The sequence below is a fragment of the Ovis canadensis genome, chromosome 3 (assembly GCF_042477335.2).
Source record: "Ovis canadensis isolate MfBH-ARS-UI-01 breed Bighorn chromosome 3, ARS-UI_OviCan_v2, whole genome shotgun sequence".
In the NCBI taxonomy this organism is placed as follows: domain Eukaryota; kingdom Metazoa; phylum Chordata; class Mammalia; order Artiodactyla; family Bovidae; genus Ovis; species Ovis canadensis.
The window spans coordinates 34,049,305-34,071,134 of NC_091247.1; the positions used below are offsets into that span (position 1 = coordinate 34,049,305).

The following is a 21,830-nucleotide window of genomic DNA, read 5'->3' on the forward strand; positions in this document are numbered from 1 at the left end:
CAGGGAGTTATGGCAGAAAGCGTCGTGGTCCTGAGCCCTCAACGTGAGCTGGATGAATTGACAGTAAAGCCAACGTAAACTTGTTAAAAGCATGATTTCCCTAGATCAGGTCAGTGCAGCTGATAAAAATGTGGGACTCCTCATTCAAAAATTATCAAGAATTTCAAGATGACAAGGATTAAACCAGGACAGAGCCCTTCTAAGTGCAAGGCACTGTGGGACTGCACAAGCCGTATACCCATGGAGCTGGCTTTGGCTGGTGGCTGTATGTTTCACGATGAGAATGGTGTTTACTGAATGCTAGGCATGGTTCTAAGTACCATCATACATCATCTCATTTAACAAAATGCTCAGGTCCTTCTTTCGAGTGTCTCTCGAATCCCAAGGAGCGCTGCTGCTTAAGAGCTGGCTTTCCAGAGGGCCCATAAGCAGCCAACAGATATCTGAAGATGAAGGAAGTTATTCAACACAAGGGAGAAACCACTGAGCTGGTTATTTCTTTTCTCTGTACTTCAAGCAAATATGAGTAAAAGATAGAAGATAATTTCAATGTGAAAGGAAAAGGAAACGGTTCAGCAGTTCCAAGAGAAGCAGATCCATTTGAACAAGTGATGACTTTCTCAGTCATGTTAAGAGACGTTAAAATATTTGCATTGGACTTAGTTTACAAAGCACATACAAACATTTGTTATTTGAGGGACTTCCCTGGTGGTCCAGTGGTTGAGAATCTGCCTAGCAATGCAGAGGATACAGGTTTGATCCCTGGTCAGGAAGCTAAGATCCCACATGTCTTGGGACAAGTAAGACTATGCAGCCAAAAGGAAAAAATTGTTATTTGATTCTCAGTGCAGGATTGTTCCCCCTGTGAAATTTGAGTTGCCGTTAATCTGTACATCTAGATAGTAGCAGATCTAGCTCTTCTGATTCCAATAACCTCCCCCAAACACCCCCCCTTTTCTGAGCATCAGTATGAAAATATGATCCAGGAAGTCCTTCCCTCATTCTTAATGAAAAACCCCACAGATAAGCTCAGGCCCAAGTGCCTTCTCAACATCATGGTACCAAGTTTGTGTCTTGACCTGTTGGTTCTTGGCCTTGGAGTTAGAGAATCAAACTTTTTCCTTTGAGGTGCAGAGTGGAGGGGTAGAGGAAAAAAAAGAAAAACATTGTTACTGGGAACTTAGCAATATGTGATTACACCTGCAGCAACGTAGGAGATGCTACAGAGTGACCCTCCAGATTTGTCTTGACAACATCAGGAAAGGCCAAGGCATTATTCTTTCCAGCTCTGTGATATCAGCAAATAAATTACATGCGAAATTTCTTTTCAACTTGCTGAGCAGGTCCACGGTCAGTACAAAGACCCCCAAGTGCCCACAGTGGTCTGTAACTTCTGAAGCATAAAGGTGACATTTATAACAACAGGTTTAGGTTGAGTTCAGTATGAGTTCCTGCCAAGTGTATGCCTAGAAACTGTGTCGTAAAATGGATCACTATTACATAGACTGGTTTTCCTTAGGGGGCAAGTGGAAGTGACATGACTGGGCATCAAATCAATCCAGATTTACCCAGCAGTATGTCATCAATATCAAAAATAAAATAATGGCAACCCTTTGAAGTAATAAAATTCTGTTTCATATCCTGCCAAATGGATGTAATGATGCTGTGTCTGCTGGTTAAACAAAGGGTCCTAAAGTCCATGTTAACTCAGTAGTGAGAGATGTCAGGTCTACATTCTCAATAGAAAGGAATGCCACATGCACAGTGGGGAATGCTTGGCTGGAAAGTAGTTTATGTCAAAAAAATAAATAAATAAATAAGGGCTTGGGTTGATAAGTGGGCCATTCTGGTCAGCCACCAGGTTCCAGGAGGCCCTGCTGAGTTAGCTGTTCCATGGTCAAGTCTGGCATGATTGGAGATGCTCATGTGTTGGGAAGGAGCAGTTCTCCTTCCTGGCAGCATATACCCTGAATGCGGGGACTGCCCTGGAGTGGGTGAGGATGCGCCAGGACTGTGCATAGCAGTGTCCCTGAACTCAGAAATGAATACATGCCTGGAGGAGTGTTCTATACAGTGAATTAATTAAAGTAAATGAAATATCTGTACTTCAATGAATCTTAAAGATGTCAAATTAAAAAAGCAAGTTGCAAAAGAACATGGAAGTTATAAAACCATTTGTGTACCTTTTTTTAATTTGCAAAGCAAATACAGTGAAAGTGTAAAACATGGATGGGAGAAGTTTATATCAACCTCAGGGTTGAGGGATGGAAATGTTAAGATGAAGAGCTCTTATTATATTGAAAATATTTTCTTTCATTTTTTAATTAAAAAATATGTAAGGTAAAGACAGTAAAAATTAGCATCTATTAACTCTGAGTAATGGGTTCATGGGTATGTATTGTATTATGTTCTGTATTTTACTGTATGGTTGAAATGTTTCATAACTTTAAAAGAAAGTATTTTAAGCACATAAACATGGCTGACTAAATTTTAAAAAGCTTTAGTTTCCCTCAAATTTATTTTTATGTATATTATGAAAATAATATAGTTTAAGAGAGAAATTTCAGAAAATTAGAAAAAAATAAATTACTCAGAATCTCATCATCCAAAAACAATCATTGTTAATGTGTTGGTATATTTCCTTCCATTTTGTTTCTTTGTGTGGGTGGGTGTGTATTTAAACACACTTCTATAGCATCTTGGGTACACATATTGAATGCTGCCTTTTTCACTCATTATAGCATCACCCCTGTTCCCTGTTGAGACTTAGCCTCCATGAACATCATTTCTACCGATTTCTAAAGATCTTTCACAGCTTCCTGTTCTTGCATAAACCAGTTCTGAACATTCAGGAGTCACACAGTCACATTGCCTTTTGATTATCGTAAACATCATCCTTCTGAAAGCCTCCGGAACAGGATTGGGTCACGCTCTGCTGTTGATTTCTATAAGGCTGTTTTGTGTGGGATGACAGTAAAAAGGTCCGTCACATCTGTGATGCCACATTCCCGTGAAGACTGAGCTTGTCGGCATTCATTCCGTGGGTGGGAGCTGTGCATATTTTAGAGGCCAGCTCTGTGTGTATCTTGCCTGGGAGGAAACCAGCGCTTATGCATCCAGCATCTGCTCTGGGCTCCAAACCTGCAGCTGAAGGAATGTTTACTCCTGTTAAACTTGCTTTGAGGCCTGAGGTAACAGCAGTAATGACTATTCCAGCTATTTATATGCCCTTTGCAGCTGATAGTTGCTCTCACATCCATTGCCACCTGACCTTCTCTGAGCCCCCAGAGGCAAGGTACAGAGCAGAGTAGACACACAGGATTACAACCAGTAAATGTGATAGTCAGGACCACTGTTGGATGCTTCTGACTCCTTCCAGAACACTTTTCAGTTACCATCCTTGGACCCAGGCAAGAGGAGTCTCTGCCATGAGCTCTGGACTCCAGGTGACCTCCAGGCCCAGAGCCCACTGTCCCAAAATCCTGGACTATACTCTGGGGCCCTGGAATCCACTGACAAAGGGTCTCAGCACTGCCAGGGCCTATATTAGCCTGTATCTGTCTGCTTGGGGGCCAGACCCCCACTGTGTGCATACCAAGCCCCAGGGCAGCATCTTGCAGGGGTGAGCAGAGCTTAGATCTGCAGCTGCAGAACAGATCCAGGGTTGTGGGGTGTGGGCTGGAGGCAGACGCAGAGGCCAAAATCTCCTGCAGTCTCAGAACTGCAAGGACTCAGAATTGCGAACTCAGGCCTAGCCTTCTCAGTCATTATGAAGTTGTATCTGTTACAGTAGGTGCCTAGCATATATTCTATGTAACAGTTTGTTAGCTTGATCTGAGCCAACCTAGAGATTCAGCAGGTAGATCTTTTCTACTCTCAGAAACCCACAGATATTAAGAACTGTCTTGGCTCTCTTATTCCACTGTGCTGTTTCCAGGTTCCCTTCTTTTTGACGCAAGGCCACAGATGGACGAGGGAGTGCAAAGGAAAACAATCTAGAACCCCAGAAGAAGTAAAACAATTTAGTGTGTAAAATCCCAATATACCAGACACCCCCGTGTCCACACATAAAAGCAAGAAATGCATTTCAGGACAAAATAGACTACAACCACCTGCTGTGAGGGTGAATCAGCCTGGCACCATCCAGCCAAATCCGAAATAGAAGCCAGCTAGTAAAGCTACAATCTGGTACTCTTCCCCTTCCTACATCTCTCTGCCTCCCACATCACGGGTCCTACGTGTGAACCGAAGAACTAGCACCCTCTGTTGGTTACTTCAAGTTATGAAAAAAGTCAGGCCCCTGCATCTCCCGGGACAACAGGGCAACAAGTCTCACCCACCCAGCCAGGGTCAGCATGGAAAATCAGTGTTGCAAGAGCTTTCATTTTATTTGTTTGTTGGCCACTGAACTAATTTTTTTCACTTCCTTATTCCCCAATATTTCTTATTTGTGATGAAGGATTTAACTGAATAGAGAAGCATGAAATCATCAAGACAGTTTCATTGTGCTGATTTCCTCCCATACAGAAAACAGAGATAAACAACTAAATTCTGAATAATTACACACACATATTAGGGCAAAACTTTACAAAGTGATACTTTTGACTTTCACAGCCATCCAACAAGGTAAAGACTCTGCATCAAAATATTTTAAAAATGATAGGGATAATGTTAATCACTCAGTCATGTCCAACTCTTTGCAGCCCCATGGACTGTAGCCTGCCAGGCTCCTCTGTCCGTGGGATTCTCAAGGTAAGAATACTGGAGTGGATTACCATTCCCTTCTCCAGGGGATCTTCCCGACCCAGGGATCAAACCCTGGGTAGTTTTTCACTGATAAATCAGACAAGGACCTAAAATGCTATTTCAAACAAGTCAAATGGAAATAATGTTCTTGGAAAAACTGAAAACAAAGATAACGATTTGAAAATGTCTATAAAAACTTTGACCAGAATTACTAAACGAAATGTGAGAGAATAAAACAAAACAATATATTCAAATTAATATTTTATTCATTATGGTTTACATATATATCTGTAACTAAAATAATGTTATAACTTCATTATGGTTTACATGTATATCTGTAACTAGATAATATTACAAATAATATTATAAAATTACCTAATCTATATATTCAGGGCTTCGTTTGTGGCTCAGCTGGTAAAGAATCCACCCACAATGCAGGAGACCTGGGTTTGATCCCTGGGTTGGGAAGATCCCCTGGAGAAGGGAAAGGCTACCCACTCCAGTATTCTGGCCTGGAGAATTCCATGGACAGTATAGTCCATGGGGTCGCAAAGAGCTGGACACAACTGAGCAACTTTTACTTCACTTAACTCATATATCCAAGTTGTTCAGAAATCATTTGGGGTGAATCATCACATTGGGAAGTAGAGGCTGAGGAAACACACTAAGTGGTTTTTCCAAAGCACCGAGCCACAGCCCAAGATGAGGAAGAAGCAGGCTTGCGTGTTGGGTCCACAGTCATGATGAAGGTTACACACTGGCTCCTGTGTGTAACCCAGGAGCTCCAGCTCCTCGCAGTTTCCCGAACACTGCTGCACTTGGACCTCCCTGCCTCCTATGTGGGAGTCAGTGGTTGTCCTGAATATCCACCGGAGGACCCAGTGTCTCCCCATGCAGCGACTCACATGTGGGTAGAAATGTAACCAGATGGCTTCTCCCATCTCCCTCAGGCAGCACTCGTTGGAGGCACCACAATGATCATCGGCCATGTCCTGCCTGACAAGGAGACGTCCCTTGTGGAAGCCTACGAGAAGTGCCGGGGTCTGGCCGACCCCAAGGTTTGCTGTGACTATGCCCTCCACGTGGGGATCACCTGGTGGGCTCCCAAGGTAACAGTGCTGGGCGGAACCCTGAAAGGAGAACCAGTGCTCTTGTTGGCGGAGGGGCCATTTAGTGAGAGCCAGCTGTGGGTGACAGTCTCCTACAGTGAGGAATGCCCCTCCCGCCAGCATCCTAACTCCCCCAAATGCTAAACCAAAGAGCACTTAAGATTTTATGTGGCGGGGGCTGTCTTGCCTAATTTAAAGAGCCAGTTTTCCAGCACATACACAGGAAGCACCAGCTCCTTGCTCTGACCACCAGGCCCTGATGCTTTACATTAGGTACCACTGACACCAAAGGGGTCACTGCTGAGTAGCGGGGTCAGCCCCCAGGATCGAATCATTTTGTGCTGGAAGTAACAGCACTGAGGTCTCAGAACAGAGAGTCCTGTCCTGACTCTGCCACCTGGTAAGAATGGATCTTACCATCTTACCCAGAAAGAATGGGTGCTTGTTTTCTGCTGGGCCCCAGCTCCTGCTCTAAGTGCCCTGAGGCCACCTCCCACCGGGCCCTGTCTCAGTTCAGCCTCTGTGCCCCTGGCTACCCTGGCCTCCCATTGCCTAGGCTCCAGGGCCAGAGTCTAAGCCCTGCTCCTTGGCTTCCCACTTCCTTGTTCTTCCTGAAAACAGATTCACAGGCATTTAGACTTTGCTTCACTTCTGGAGTTTTTACTGCTTATTGCCCCCGGGGAAGCAGCCTGAGTATTCATTCTTTCATCAAGTGTTCATCAATCATGAGCCAGTACTTGAGTGGGTGCCCTGGGATCTTAAAAATAACAAGCATTAAGAGATTTTACCAAGTTCTCCAGTTGGGGACCCTGACCTAAAGAGGCTGACTCCCTTCTGAGCTGGTAACTAAAAGCCTGACTGCATTTCTGTCCTCGAGTACAAGCTGTGATTGTGAAATTCACCCAGTCTCGCCCATTACTTCCAAAAGGGTGCTCATGAAAGGCTGCAGAGCCACCCACCTCCCACATGAAGACTCCCCTCCTGGTACCGGGCAGAAGATGCCATCTATACTGAATGCCAGCCATCCCTTATCTTAGATGGAGGTTTTGTCCAATTTGGACACCCTCCTGGTTGGGTGACCCCTTCTACCCTGAGCCTCTCTCCCTTCCCTCCCCCAGCAAGGGACTGGAATCAAGGATCCACTCAGATCCTCAACATTGAGGCCAAGCCAGTCATCCATAACTCCCCAGAGATTGTGGGGACTTTCATGTATCTAGAATTTTAAATTCTTTTCTATGGTAATCAAAAAATTTTTTCTAATCACAGATTCTAAAAATAGAAAAGAAAGGAAGCTCATAATCCAGTCACCCCCAGTACAATGACCATTGCTATTCTAGCTCATTTCTTTCTGGTCTCTTTCATACCTGCTTTTTACATAGTAACTCTTCTGCTTTAAGTATGAGCTTCTCCCTTCTGCTTTAAGTATGAGCTTCTCCATTTGGCTGCATGGTCTTCATGACCATCAAGCTATGGCCACTTAGTGTTCTGTCAAGTAGATGAATCGCAATTTATTTACCTATCGTCAGACCAGTGTTTCTTCCATTTTTTAACCTAGTATAAATAGTACTGGGATCAATCTCCTTATTCACATAGCGTTATTTCATGTTTGGCTTTGTCCCTAAATTAGATTTTTTCCCTAGGTCTCTGGATTTTTAGTATTTGTATACCTTCTCTGTAACACCCCTTCCTTATGGGGTTGGAGGGAACTGACCAAGCTATGAAAGTCATTAGTGCATTTACCAACAAAGGTGATTTGGAGACAGAAATATAGACAAGCTTATGTGATACGAGAAACATGCCCAGATAGCGTTTCTGTATTTGTAGCATGCTGGACAATTTTCAAAGCACTTCCGTGTGCATTTGCTCATGCAACCTCACAGCAGCCTGGGGAGTGGGAGGAGAGTGACATACTATGAGGTTACCGGTGGTCAGGCGGCAGCTCCATCCACTGAGCTACCTCTCTCCTCCATGCTGGGCCAGCAGTGGCTGGCCAGCCTCTTGATAATCTGCACCAGGTCTGTACCAGGTGACACTGCCTTTATGTTTTGCTCTCCAGGTGAAAGTGGAAATGGAGACCCTGGTGAGGGAGAAGGGAGTCAACTCGTTTCAGATGTTCATGACCTACAAGGACTTGTATATGCTACGGGACAGCGAGCTGTACCAAGTGTTTCACGCTTGCAAGGATATTGGAGCCATCGCCCGAGTCCACGCTGAAAATGGGGAGCTTGTGGCTGAGGCAAGGCAGTAGAGAATAATGGGCGAGAGGGGGAGGGCACCAATTCTCAGAGGGATCTTGACCACCCGTGACCCATCCTACAGGGTTCAGATAAGACAAATTCTAAAAGAAATTCTAAAAGAAAGTGTGAGATGTTAACACCCCAGATGATGGATCTTTGCCCCCAAATCCAAATCTAGCGTCTGTAAAAAAACAAATCTTCCTTTTTAGTTCAAAAGGGTTTCTAAGTCTTGAATGATGATGTCTTCATTCTAATATGATATTTAAGTTCCATTACCACAAAAGAATGTGGGGCATCTCTAAGAAGTATTTTTAATGAGATGTGACATTAAAATAAGAATAAATAAGAGTCAGCCTTCCACTTTTTGGACCTCCTCAGAGGAGCAGAGGTATTAGAGAGATCTTCTCACTGGGACCAAGACAGACAAGACCCTTTTTACTCCTGGATCTTAAGTAGGACACTTGGGGTAAAGGCTAATCTAGGCATTTCTAGAAGCTGGAGATTTAACTAGATTTCCAGTGAGGAAATTCTGATTTTTCAGATCAATAAAGAGTGCTTATCTTTAGTGTCCCAGGCCTGTTGGCTGGTGACTGAACTGTATTTCTAAGAGGAAGAAAATATTTTCAATCATTATGAAGTCACCCCCAATACAATGGGAGGGCTGTCTCTCAGGGGAGCCCTTTATTAAGCCTGCCCTTTTTTAAAGATGAGGATTACAGAAGTGAGAAAAGCAGCAAGCCTACTGGCATGGGCTGGGCTGAGCATATTTTATAGTCCCTTGGGTTATGTTTTCTGTATCTCTCTCATTCTCTCGATTTTCTTTCTTTTGCTATTATTCAGGGAGCAAAGGAAGCACTAGATTTGGGTATCACAGGCCCAGAAGGCATTGAGATCAGCCGTCCAGAGGAGGTGAGAAAGACGTCTGCATTCTTTGTCAACGTCCTTCCTATAGGTTCATAGAATCTTTAGGATGCATGAGACATCTGTGAATACAGGTTGTCTGGTGTTGCTTTCTCCATGGGTGAAATTCCCTTCTGGAAGCTTCCCAAGGAGCAGCCTCCTCCATACTACAGCTGGGACTTCACTGGTGGCTCAGATGGTAAATAATCTGCCTGCCCTGTGGGAGACCTGGGTTTGATCCCTGGGTCAGGAAGATCCCCTGGAGAAGGGAATGGCAACTCACTCCAGTATTGTTGCCTGGAGAATTCCATAGACAGAGGAGCCTACCAGGCTACAGTCCATGGGGTCGCCAAGAGTCGGGACAGGAGGATACAACTAATACTGCTACTCTACTACACTGCTACTATCCACAGCTGGCCAGGCCTTGAACTTCTGTGCGGAAGACCACTTTGGGGAAGCAAACCCACCTGAGTTGGGTTCTGATTTCAAGGATCCCTTCTGAGGGAGGCCATGCGAGCATGTCAGGGGTTGCAGTGGCCAAAATTAAATTGGGAGAGAAAAGACAGACTGAAAGAGCCTTCAGATGCTAGAAGAAACTCCAGGCTGTAAGCCAGTGAATCAGCATTTGGGGGCTGAGATCCCTTTGAGTGTCTGAGGAAAACTCTGGACTGTTCCCACTAGAAACAAGAGGCACATGTGTGAGCTCTCTCCCTCTTTTCCTATTCATCGCTGAGAACGGTAACTAAGGCCTGCCCTTCCTCTGCCCTCTGATTTTACCTTTGCATGGTTTTGCAGGATGTTGACACAAATGCCCTCCAGTTCCCATTTTCTGAAGAATTTGACTCTGAAGGATCACATTAGATAAATAATGCATTCTTGCCCTATTGCCCTATTCAGATATCCCCCACCACTGGTGAGGAGAAAGCTATTTTCTGTTTCTTCAAAGCCTTAAATGCAGAGTGGTGGTTGGATGCCCATGAAGGATTGATGGGGCAGCCTTGAGGGATGAAGAGCTGGAGACAGGATGTGATGGTTCTACCATCTGACAGAAACTAAGTCAGCTTATACTGGGTCAGCCCTTTATAAGCCTTACTCCTGCCCTGGGTCTGTCCCTATCTGTCAGAGCCCTTGAATGTAGCTCCAGTCTGGGCACCTCGGAGCTGGTAGAGAAAGACACACCAACTTCAATAAAGACAATGCATTGAAAGTGCCCGTGAGAACAGGGGTGGGTGGGTGATGGGCGCAGGACTGCACTTTGGAGTCCAACCAGGAGAGGAGCAAGGCACTGACTGTAGTTGTAGTAAAAGCAAGAATTACCACCACCATCATCTACTGATTAAAGGGGAGCATCTGGGGAGATTTTGCTCCTCAGGGACATTTGGTGATGTCTAGAGATATATTGTCAGTCACTCAGTCATGTTCGACTCTTTGCGACCCCATGGACTGTGGCATGCCATGCTTCCCCGTCCTACACCATCTCCCAGAGCCTGTTCAAACTCATATTTGTCAGGTCGGTGATGCCATCCAACCATCTCAACCTCTGTCGTTCCCCTCTCTTCCTGCCTTCACTCTTTCCCAGCATCATGGTCTTTTCCAGTGAGTCGGCTCTTTGCATCAGATGGCCAAAGTATTGGAGCTTCAGATATTTTGGGTTATCCCAACTCAGGAGGAGGATGTTACTGGCATCTAGTAGGTAGAGGTCGGGGCTGCTGCTGAAGAGCCCACAATGTCCATTCAGCCTCCACCACAAAGAATTATCTCACGCAAAATGTCGATAGTGTCAAGGTTCAGAAATCCTGATCTAGGCTAATTTCCTGCTTGAAATCAGTCTGTGTTGCTCCTTTGCTATAGTGCTGAGATGGCTGTGGAGAGAAGGCACCAGAAACCAGGGGAGGTGTTTTTGTTTGCTCTTGTTTTGTTGCCTTTGAATTAAGCCCTGAGTAGCGTCCAGGGAAGACACGCCCGGAACACTAAGTCCTAGGATGCTCTCGAGGTGACCAGAGGTGGCTGGAACTTGGTGCCCCTGCTCAGGATTTCCTCCCAGGCCAGTGCCTGTGGGTGCAGTTGGCCCCTCCAGCTCTGAGTCAGACATTCCAGCACTTTCTACAGGGTGGGGTATTAGGCAGAGGTAAGCTTGCTTGGGGAGATGATGAAGTTTGTTTTCTTCCTGTCCTCTGTTCCTAACAGCTGGAAGCAGAAGCCACTCACCGAGTTATCACCATTGCAAACAGGGTAAGTACACCCCAGCTCACTCTCAGCCCATTTTCAACTCTGGGGTCAGAAACCAGCCTGGACGGTGGATCCCCAATCTGCTCTGGTGCTAGCACCAGGTCTGGCTCACAGGACCCCAAATGGACATCGTTTGCTAAATGAACACTGTTATTCCCACAGCCATGATAGGAGCGCTGCTTGCCACTGGCTCTCTGTTCCACCCCACTGGGCTTACTGACATCTGGTTCATTGCTCAAGTGGAAACAGCTCCCAAGGAAGGCGAGGCAAGGTGGGGACCACAGAGCCTCACAGCAACTGGAATCTGTTTCTTCTAGAGGAACAAAGATTTTTACTTAGAGAATCACAATTCAGACCTCTAGCTCTGGGCCATTCGTGATTTTTTTCTTGGTGCAGTTCAGGGTAAGGGAGCAATGATGTAGTGTGGTGGTGAGAACAAGCAAGAGAAATGACAAGCTTGATCAAAGACAAGCTCTGTTCACATGCCAGTCAATCAACCATTCCAACAGACTGTTTCATTATCCAAAATTGGAGTGATGTTATTACCCACTCCTTACAGGATGGTTCTGAGCATCAAAGCAATCATGGAAGGAAAAGCACTTTATACACAGCAAAACACTGTATCAAGGTCATTTCCCCTCCTGAACTGTCATTAGAGGGTTCCCTTTGCTCAGATAATCCAAACTGCTGCTGCTGCTAAGTCACTTCAGTTGTGTCCGACTCTGTGCGACCCTATAGACAGCAGCCCACCAGGCTCCCCCATCCCTAGGATTCTCCTGGCAAGAACACTGGAGTGGGTTGCCATTTCCAACTCCAATGGGTGAACGTGAAAAGTGAAAGTGAAGTCGCTCAGTCATATCCAACTCTTAGCGACCCCATGGACTGTAGCCTACCAAGCTCCTCCATCCATGGGATCTTCCAGGCAAGAGTACTGAAGTGGGCCCCCATTGCCTTCTCCGATAATCCAAACTACCTCCTCTAAAACACTAGTTTTCTAAGTGCAGTCTCTGGTCTAGCTGCATCCACATTGTTTGTTAGAAATAGGATCTCAGAAACACAAATGCTCAGGCTTGTCCAGACCCACTGAATCAGAAACTGGGGGTGACGCCCAGCAATCTATGTTTTAACAAGCCCACTAATGATTTTAACAGGCACCAACACTTGAGAACTTCTCCTCTGGAAAGACCTGGGCTACCTTGAAGGCTGTGAGCAGAGGGTGAAGGGTGTGGTGTTAGTGACACCAGGGGAACACAGAGGTCAGAGGTCCAGTTGGTCTCAGAATTAGTCAGGAAACTTGTACCAAGCACATCAAATGTCAGGCCAATTCCTAAATTCTCTATCCTCCTAATTTGATAAGAAAAGAAGGCACTAGAATAACATTTGGGAAAAGTTTCCCAGTAGCCCTTTATAAGTCTAGAAGCTGGACAAGGACATCATTTTACTGTTATAACAATAATTATGCTAGCAATTACTTCCTGATGGAAACTTACCCCAGAGTAAGGAAAGATCTGAACAACAAAAGGGCAATTCCTCATTTTTTTAGCTTAAACATATTCCCAGAGAAGTGAAACCGTGGACCATGGTTGCACAGTTCAGTAGAGGAAAAGTTAATCAGTGTTATAATCCAGGTGTCCATTTGCAAGACTGGTCCTGTCTGATGTAGACTGGACCCTGAACCTCTTGGGTAACATTTCTTCTCTGGGATAGGGTACATTCTGTCTGCGCATAAAGCAGCCTTCAGATGGCAGGCATCGTGATTTTAGATATGGGACATAATACACAACTATATCTAGGTCTTCACGTTCACGAACAGGAAATTAAAAGTCCTTCATTTTAAGTTGTAAATAGTCTTGGTGTTGGCTGGTAGAAAATGTGAGGTTCAGCACTTGACATCTTACCCAGATGTTCCCCCTGTGGGCTCTGGTGCTGGGCACCACCTGTCCCCTCCTTGTTTTGTGGGGTTTCCCTAGCCTGCAGCTGCCAAGCCTGCATTCTGTGCAGAAGACTGTCAGCCTAAGGAGGGTGCTGAGCGATGGAGGGGAAGTGCTGGGGCCAGGATTATCTGGTCTGGTCATCTTGATGTTTGTTACGGGGTTGATGCTCTCTCCTTCCCACCATGTTTCCTGTGTTTAGACTCACTGTCCCATCTATCTGGTCAACGTGTCCAGCATCTCAGCCGGTGATGTTATCGCAGCTGCTAAGATGCAAGGTGAGTTAGTAGGGTGGGCTGGGCAGTTAGCCCTTGTGTGAGGGGTGCCCAGCAGTTTCATGCACTTTCCCTCCCGGCTCCTGAGGCCAGGCCCTGAGGCTGCCCTACCCTTCTCTTTCCTGCTGTCTTCCTGCCCAGGCCTGGGGTCGGCCCCTTAGAATCAGGGTTTTCCTCTGCACATTTGTATGCATAACAGCTTTACGGAAGTGTCTGTCACCTCTCCTCAGACTGGTAAAAATTTTCCAGGTTTTTTAATCAACTCATGAATTGGTTTTGTTTTGTTGTTGGTGGTGGTTTTTTTTTTTTTCGGTCTGTTGGGTTTTGCTAGTGGTTGCCTTGGTAACCAACATAAAATCCTGGATGAGTTCCAGCGGACATTTCAGGGGGAAATGCCTACGAATTTCCCTGGAGAAATGACAATGTTGGAGCTGGACATCCCCTTCAGGAACCCAGTGTACCAGCCCTGGGACACCTGTGTGTCTGAGCACCTGGCCACACCTGAAGGCTTTGTCCATGCTTGTACTCCCGGCCCGGCTCAGGGTGCCAGTGAGGGCCTGATAACAAGTGTAAGAGATCACAGTCACGAAACTGGGGATATAAATTAGGGCCTTCCAGCCCTCCCGCCACACTGCCTTCTGCACCCCGCCTCCTACCTCTCCTCTAGCTAGACCTCCTCCAGGGTCCCACCTGTGCTGTGGACCCTGCCTTCCACCTCTGTCTCTTGGGACACGGGAGCACTCTGGCCTTGACCACAGCTGAGGTCTCCAACGCCCAGCCGAGCTCAGGCTAGTCCCTTCCTTTCTGACTTCAGCCTCTTCCCCTGCCCAGTGAGAGGTTCAGACCGATGCTCCCCCAGGTTCACTGGCCTCCTGGTGATGGTCGGACTGCCCTCTTCTTGCAGGGAAGGTCGTGCTGGCTGAGACCACCACTGCACATGCCACGCTCACGGGCTTACACTACTACCACCAGGACTGGTCCCACGCAGCCGCCTATGTGACAGTGCCTCCCCTGAGACTGGACACCAACACATCAACCTACCTCATGAGCCTGCTGGCCAAGTAAGGCACCTCAGCTGGACCATGATGCAGCCTTGTGTCACAATTCGGGCCATGCTGGGCATTTGTAGACCTTTAAGGTGATATCGTAGAGGCCCCCAGTCAGACCTAAGTTGGGTTTCCTTATGTCCAAAGGATGAGTTTTGCTTTTGTTGCTATCTCCAAAGCTCCTGCCATGCCATGGTGCTCCTATGACCACGTGATTGGGAGTGAGAGCTTCTGAGGTGACAAGTAAAGAGCGTATATAAAACTGTGAACAGTAGCTATTCAGAATTTCAAAGAACCTTGCTCTCATACACTGAAGGCCACTGGGAGCTATAGGATGTAGACTCTGACTTATCTGAGAATATTTCTGGGTCTTCCTCTTTTTCCCCTTCACCTCCCCTTCTCATTGTTTCCTACGTGGTTTACTCTCATTGTGCATCCCTCCCTTCTGTGTTGCTCCCTCCTCTTTCCTCTTTTCCTTTTTCATCCACACCTTCTCCCTCTTTCTCCTTAACCTCTTCCTCCAGACCTTCTTTTCTCCAGTTCCTGTTTTTCCAAAACTGCTTTTCCCATTCAGTCTGAATCTAGATAATATGCTTCAGTGGATAGTCTGATTTTGGTGGGACACAAACATGGAAAGATTTTGTTTGGTTCCAGTACTGGCTTGCAAATTCTTTCTTGCCTCTAGTAACCCTTCAGTTCAGTTCAGTCGCTCAGTCGTGTTCGACTCTTTGTGACCCCATGGAATGCAGCACGCCAGGCCTCCCTGTCCATCACCAACTCCTGGAGTTCACGCAAACTCTTGTCCATTGAGTCGGTGATGCCATCCAGCCATCTCATCCTCTGTCGTCCCCTTCTCCTCCTGCCCCCAATCCCTCCCAGCATCAGGGTTTAGGTAATGGTAAAAACCATTGCTTTTTCTTCCCTTTTGGTTATTAAAGTCCAGCTCAGTTTAAAAGTCAGTCTCCTCTCCTCCCGACTCTCAGCTTGGGGAATTTGGTGGGGATTAGGATTAAAGGGGTGGGGGACACTGCTCCACACCCAAGCATGGCCTGTACCCCTGTACTAACTGCTGCTGCTTCTTCTCTGGAAGAAAGTGACTGGCTTCTGGGCCCTCCTTGTGCCAGGTATGTGCCCAGATAAGGGCTGTCTTGAGCCACTCTCGTGCCATCCTCTGACTCAGGAGATGGAGTCCAGCTTGACTTCTTTTTTTAAAAAAAACATCTCTTTGGCTTTGCTGGGTCTTCGTTGCCGCACTCGGGATCTTTGATCTTCCTTGCGGCATGTGGTATCTTTAGTGGGACCTAGCACCCTGACCAGGGATCGAACCCAGGCCCCCTGCTGTGGAAATGCAACGTGTTAGTCACTGGGCCACCAGGGGAGTCCCCATCTTTACCTCCTCTAACCTGCCCCTTCCCAGCTTCCCTGTGAACAGGAACCTGGGCCAGCAGCTTAAGCCTCATCACCTTCTGCAGAGTCTGGGCCCAGAGGAAGCTCATGCAGCTTTGCCGCTCCTTTTGATGGGATTACAGGCTGCCCCACCCCCATGACCTGGCTCTCCTCATTCAGAGGCTCAGGCAAGCCCACCCGCCCATCTTCCAAGCAGGTGCCTGCTCCTGTCCCCTCTGATCTCCACAGGTGAACCTCTTCAAATGTCCCCTCTTGACTCTGAGGTAGACTAGTTGGGGGAGAGGGAAAGTACCATTCAACTCATGAAAACAGGAAGAAGGGCAAGACCACAGAACCCGCCATTTTACCAAACACCTCAGTCGCCCTTGCTGTCTTCTGCTTTTATAGACGTGGGGATAGTGATACACTTCTGCTAGGATGATGATGGGGGGTGTTGAGGGACGTGACCAGCCCCAGTTGGAGGTGGCTGTCGTTAGATAAGGGGCATTTATCTTATCCATGTCCTTTGTTTTCAGTCTTGGTTGCTTGAGTAACAACTGGAGAATTTCTGCTCAACATCTTGCTCTGTTAACAACCTAAAGAGCACTGCTGCTGCTGCTAAGTCACTGCAGTCGTGTCTGACTCTGTGCGACTCCACAGACGGCAGCCCACCAGGCTCTGCCGTCCCTGGGATTTTCCAGGCGAGAACACTGGAGCAGGTTGCCATTTCCTTCTCCAATGCATGAAAGTGAAAAGTGAAAGTGAAGTCACTCAGTCGTGTCTGACTCTTCGAAACCCCATGGACTGCAGCCCACCAGGCTCCTCCGTCCATGGGATTTTCCAGGCAAGAGTACTGGAGTGGGGTGCCATTGCTTTCTCAGAGAGCACTGTGGGGCTTTCCAAATATGACTGGAGTGCAGGTGGTAGGGTCCTGGGGCCGCGGTGGCCCCTGGAGGGGTAGGATATGCTGTGGCATAGTGGCAGTAATTATAGTCTGTCCCATAAAGTGCTAAGATTCTGAGCAGTGGCAGCTCTGAGAGTTTTAACCAATTTGAGAGAGTAAAGGGAGAAATGCTAGATCAGCTCTTACTTTTAAAAATGCTTGTTTGGGGGAAAAACCAGGTTCCTTTTCACTATTATCAATACAAGAAAAACAAACCAGTATCAGGAACCCATGATAATAGTTTTGGCTCTGTTCTAAGGTCAAAGAATCTTTTGAAATACCTCACAAGCAAATTTACGAAAAGAACAAAAAGGTAATGAATTCCCAAACCCCCACAAATTTAAATAAGCAGAGGAAGAAAAGTATTATTAATTGAATAATTTCAAGTTTTTATTTCTAGCTTATTTTGTCAAATTTGTTTAAATTATTCAACTAAATTCTATTCATTTAAATAGAATTATAATTTCATGTGAATAATTATGAGAATAGTTTGAATCCCTTTTTTAATCAGTGCAAATTGTAAACTTGTATAATTTTATAGAATTTGGAGCATATTTTTAACATTTTTAGGAATTCATGATTACTATAATTTTGCTTTTATGACATTTTAGTGATAATTGGTATTATGCAAAGTACTTGATAGAAAACCCACGCACTAATTAACATATTTCTATAAGAAAATATGAGCTGCTTTATAATGATCTATTTTAGGATATGATCTCTTCAGGTATATCAGGGTAAAAAGTACAATCTGTAGATGTCAGGATTTGTCCTTTATTTAAAATCTGACTTCTTAAAGAGACCAGAAATTCTTTCATTTGAACTTATATATTTTTAAAGTGGGCTTCCCTGGTGGTTCAGACAGTAAAAAAAATCCACCTGCAACGTGGGAGACCTGGGTTCGATCCCTGGGTTGGAAGATCCCCTGGAAGAGGGTATGGCAACCCACTCTAGTACTCTTGCCTGGAGAATCCCCATGGGCAGAGGAGCCTGGCAGGCTTCAGTCCATCGGGTCACAAAGAGTCAGATACAACTCAAAGAGTCAGAGTGACTAAGCGCAGAACAGCACATTTTTAAAGTACTTAACAAAAGTTAGTGATGTTTTAAAGAATAAGGATGGGTGTGTCATATCTCCCAGATTCCTGGCAGTACTGGAGATCCCCAAAAGCCCTTCTGGAATGTGCCCCCCTCATTCACTCCTGCCTAGAGAACACTTACTTGTGTGTGGGCCTTTTAAGAAAGGCGAGGACTCAGTTAGACTTGTCAGTTAAAGCATGGGGTCCATGGGTCCTCAGCCCATGACTCTGATGAGTATTTTCTGATCTGAGCCCCACCCAGGGTTCTGGAGAACGCCCAAGAAAAAGTGAAAACCGAAGATTCTGTTCATTGCTGGCAGGTTCTGTGGGTCTGGGGGAGGTGGGGGGGTGGTCTCTGGGAACACTAAAACAAACCCTCTGCTCAGTGGAGGAGCCCCTCGTGCAGTCTCTCAGGGGGGCCACAGCAGCATCTTTGGTGCCGGAAGCTGCCAGCCCCTGCCACGGAGGAGCTAAGTCATGTCACTGTGGATTTTGCCAAGGATAGTAGTCATTTGGGGAAAGCCCTGCCAGGCCCCAAGTGGAGGCAGCCCCATGTGCAGCCTGACCCTGAACATCTGAGAGCCTTAAGAATATGCCGCCTCACCAAGCCAAATAATGCCTTCTGCTCAAAGATTCCCCTTTGAGGATCGCATCTTGGTTGGCCCACATGCACACACAAGGCTTGGTAACTCCTCCAAGTTAAACTAGACTCCAGGGCCCCTGCTGTGCCATCCCCTCTCCCACCAGGCCCCCAAGTTCCAGCCAGGCCCCTCCCTGCCCTCTTAGGGTGTTTCCTCCTGAGGCTCTCCTGGCCTGGGCAATGGAGGCGTCCCTCCCCACTCCCCCTCACCACCTCTGAGGCCCACGGAGATCTCTGAACACGGGCCAGCCACCTGCCTGCCTCCTCAGGCAGAGGGTCTGCCACCATGTGAACTCTCACCCACATAAGTCTCCACCCCGAGTTCTGAGCTGGCCCAGGAGCCCCTCAAGAGCTCGGCCGTGCCTCACCCACCACAGCCTCAGCAACCATCTGAGGACCACGGTCACAGACGGCCGCGGCGATGACCCACTGCCATGTCATTGCTGGCTCATCGAGCCAGACTTCTCTTCTGTCTTGTCCATCCTCTTCCCACAAAGCTTAACACAGAACTTGAGTATTTCACCAAGAACGTGCTTGTTGCCAGCAGGGCCTGGTGGGGGTTGAGCAGGGAGATGAGAGGGAGTTGGTATATGTTTCTGGGGAAGTAAAACTACCTCCACCCTCTCTCTTTAAACTCTTAAGTTCAATTTTTCTCTGTTCATTCTCTTAACTCTTAAAGTCAACATCACAAAGACCACTCTTGATGTCTTCTATGACCCTGGCATTCTGTGCCATGGTCAGCACACATTCCCATTCTGCAGATGTGTAAACTGAGGTCCTCACAGATTAACTCATTAGAGGTCATACAGCTCTGAAGTATCAGAGTGGAGACTGAAACCCGCTTTGCCAGGTTCCCAAGCAAAGGCTTTTTCCCTGCCCTCACCCTCTGGGACCCTGGCCTCCCCTCCCCTTACTGGTCATGTCCTTCTCTTTACCCAGTGATACTTTGAACATTGTGGCATCAGATCACCGGCCTTTCACCACGAAGCAGAAAGCTATGGGCAAGGAGGACTTTACCAAGATCCCACACGGTGTGACTGGGGTTCAGGACCGCATGAGCGTCATCTGGGAGAGAGGCGTGGTACGTTTCCAGGACCCCACCCGGCACTGGGCCGCAGAAGAATTTTCACACTTAGGAGGGCTGGGTCAACTACAGCTCCTGTTTCGCTCAAAACAGAAAAGGTCTTTTTTATTTTCCTGATCTGAAAAGTAAGAAGTCCTAGCATGACAATTTGGAAAATACAGAAAAAGTACTAGAAAAAAACCATAATTCCAAACTGAGAAATTATTAATATTTTGGTATATTTCTTCCCAAGCTCTATGCATGAAGCATACATTATTTTGATTACTGGGTTTATCTTTTTTTTTCACATAAAAGTGTATTTTGAGTGTCTTCCTATATCAGTAAAAGTTCCTTAAAAACATCTTTGTTAATAACTAAACGAAATTTCCTCCCATGGAAGCACCATATTCAGTTACAGCTTCCCTGATGTTTGGAACTTTCAACTGCTTCAAATTTTTGCATTTAGCAATAACACTGCACAGAATTTCTTTGTTCATGAGTGTATGTCAGCATTTCTAATTGTTTTCTGAGGACAGATTCCTAGAAATGGATTTCTGGGCCAGGGGATATGAACTTTCTTTAAAAATCTTGGTATCTTTCGTCCAATAGTAAAGACAGAGACTAGGACTTCATTTGAATACCACCTGTTCTGCCCCTGAAGAATAAGTAGTTTGGTCTTGACCTATCACAGATTAGATGCAGTTTTAGGGGATGAGCCTGAAGAAATTTGAAATACACAAGGCTAAGCCACCAGCTCAGGGAAGACCCTGAGGCAGCTCAGGAATCCCTTTTTAAAATTTATTTATTTATTTGGCTTTGCCGAGTCTTAGTTGCAGCACATGGGATCTTTCATTGTGGCTCACAGGTTTTTCTTTAGTTGGGGTGGACAGGCTTATTTGCTCAGCAGCATGTGGGATCTTAGTTCCCCAACCAAGGATCAAACTCATGTCCCCTGCATTGGAAGGCGATTCTTAACATCTAGACCACCAGGGAAGTTCTAGGAATCCCCTTTGAAGAATGTCCATGGTGCACTCATGGATGGGGCTATAAGATGCCTTTCCAGCACAGAATATACGTCCCTTCATGGATCTAGGAAAGCTCCCAATTTATCCATAGTGAGCACATGAGTAGACCTGGTTTTACAAACAGGAGGTAGATTTGCCCCAAGAAAGCCACCATTTGGAAGAAGGGCCCACCCACCACTGTTACTAGAAGGAGAGAGGAGGAAATGAGCACGTGGGAACCAAGCCATGCAGATTGTCTCATCCAAGATGATGCCCATGGCATTGTCCTTCTCAGCACCATTGTTCAGACCAACTAAAAGCGCACAACAGTGACAGGGGGTGTGAGGCACACACACAGGACCTTGGTTGACCTGACACTTTGGCCATGTTTCAGGTTGGAGGAAAGATGGATGAGAACCGTTTTGTGGCCGTTACCAGTTCCAACGCAGCCAAGATTCTCAACCTGTATCCCCGAAAGGGCCGCATCATCCCTGGAGCTGATGCCGACGTGGTGGTGTGGGACCCCGAAGCCACCAAGTAAAGCCTGCTACTTGTCTCCAGGGCTGAGGGATGGGGTTTTTAAGGACCTTGTGTTACAGAACTCCAAAGCATCATCTTTCCCCTACGTCTAGCATAGAGCAGGATGTCCCTGAGATGTGTTCAATTCAACAAATACTTGAGGTTTTGCCATGGTCCAAGCACTAGGGATGCAACAATGAACAAGAAGGTCTGAAGACTTGCCACAGGGCAAGCTCCATGCGCACAGCACTTTACAGGTTTTCACAACTGCATCACATCATGATCTCATTTGCTTATCTCACAGCCTTTAGAAGCACTCAAGGCTGGAGTTCTTACTTCCATTTTACTATTGAAAAAACTTGGAAAAGGAAATGGCAACCCACTCTAGTATTCTTGCCTGGAGAATTCCATGAACAGAGGAGCCTGGCAGGCTACAGTCCATGGGATCACAAAGAGTTAGACACAACTGAGTGAGTATCACTCACTGAAGAAACTAAGAGCAGAGAGTAGAGGGACTCCCCATATCACATAGCTAGTAAGAGGCTGAACCAGACAGATGTCCTGACACTCAGTTCCAGACTCTTCCACAAACCCTCTGCTTCCCTCGTTGAGAGTGTGCATTCTCTCGAGCACACAGCACCTGACACCCACAGCATTTATGAATACAACTTGAGTGAGTAAATGAAATGCATCAGGAATTATCAAGCTGCAGGATACAGGGCATCA

The 21,830-nt window shown here is 46.4% G+C and overlaps 1 protein-coding gene across 1 annotated transcript in view; it reads left to right on the forward strand.

Moving 5' to 3' along the window:
- DPYSL5 (dihydropyrimidinase like 5) overlaps nt 1-21,830 on the forward strand; it is an 89,852-nt gene that overhangs the window by 56,802 nt on the left and 11,220 nt on the right. Inside the window, exons 3-10 of the mRNA XM_069580272.1 lie at nt 5,697-5,855; nt 7,912-8,091; nt 8,933-9,001; nt 11,180-11,224; nt 13,355-13,430; nt 14,332-14,488; nt 19,458-19,599; nt 20,980-21,122. Coding sequence (XP_069436373.1) covers nt 5,697-5,855; nt 7,912-8,091; nt 8,933-9,001; nt 11,180-11,224; nt 13,355-13,430; nt 14,332-14,488; nt 19,458-19,599; nt 20,980-21,122 — 971 coding nt within the window. The remainder of the gene's footprint in view (nt 1-5,696; nt 5,856-7,911; nt 8,092-8,932; nt 9,002-11,179; nt 11,225-13,354; nt 13,431-14,331; nt 14,489-19,457; nt 19,600-20,979; nt 21,123-21,830) is intronic.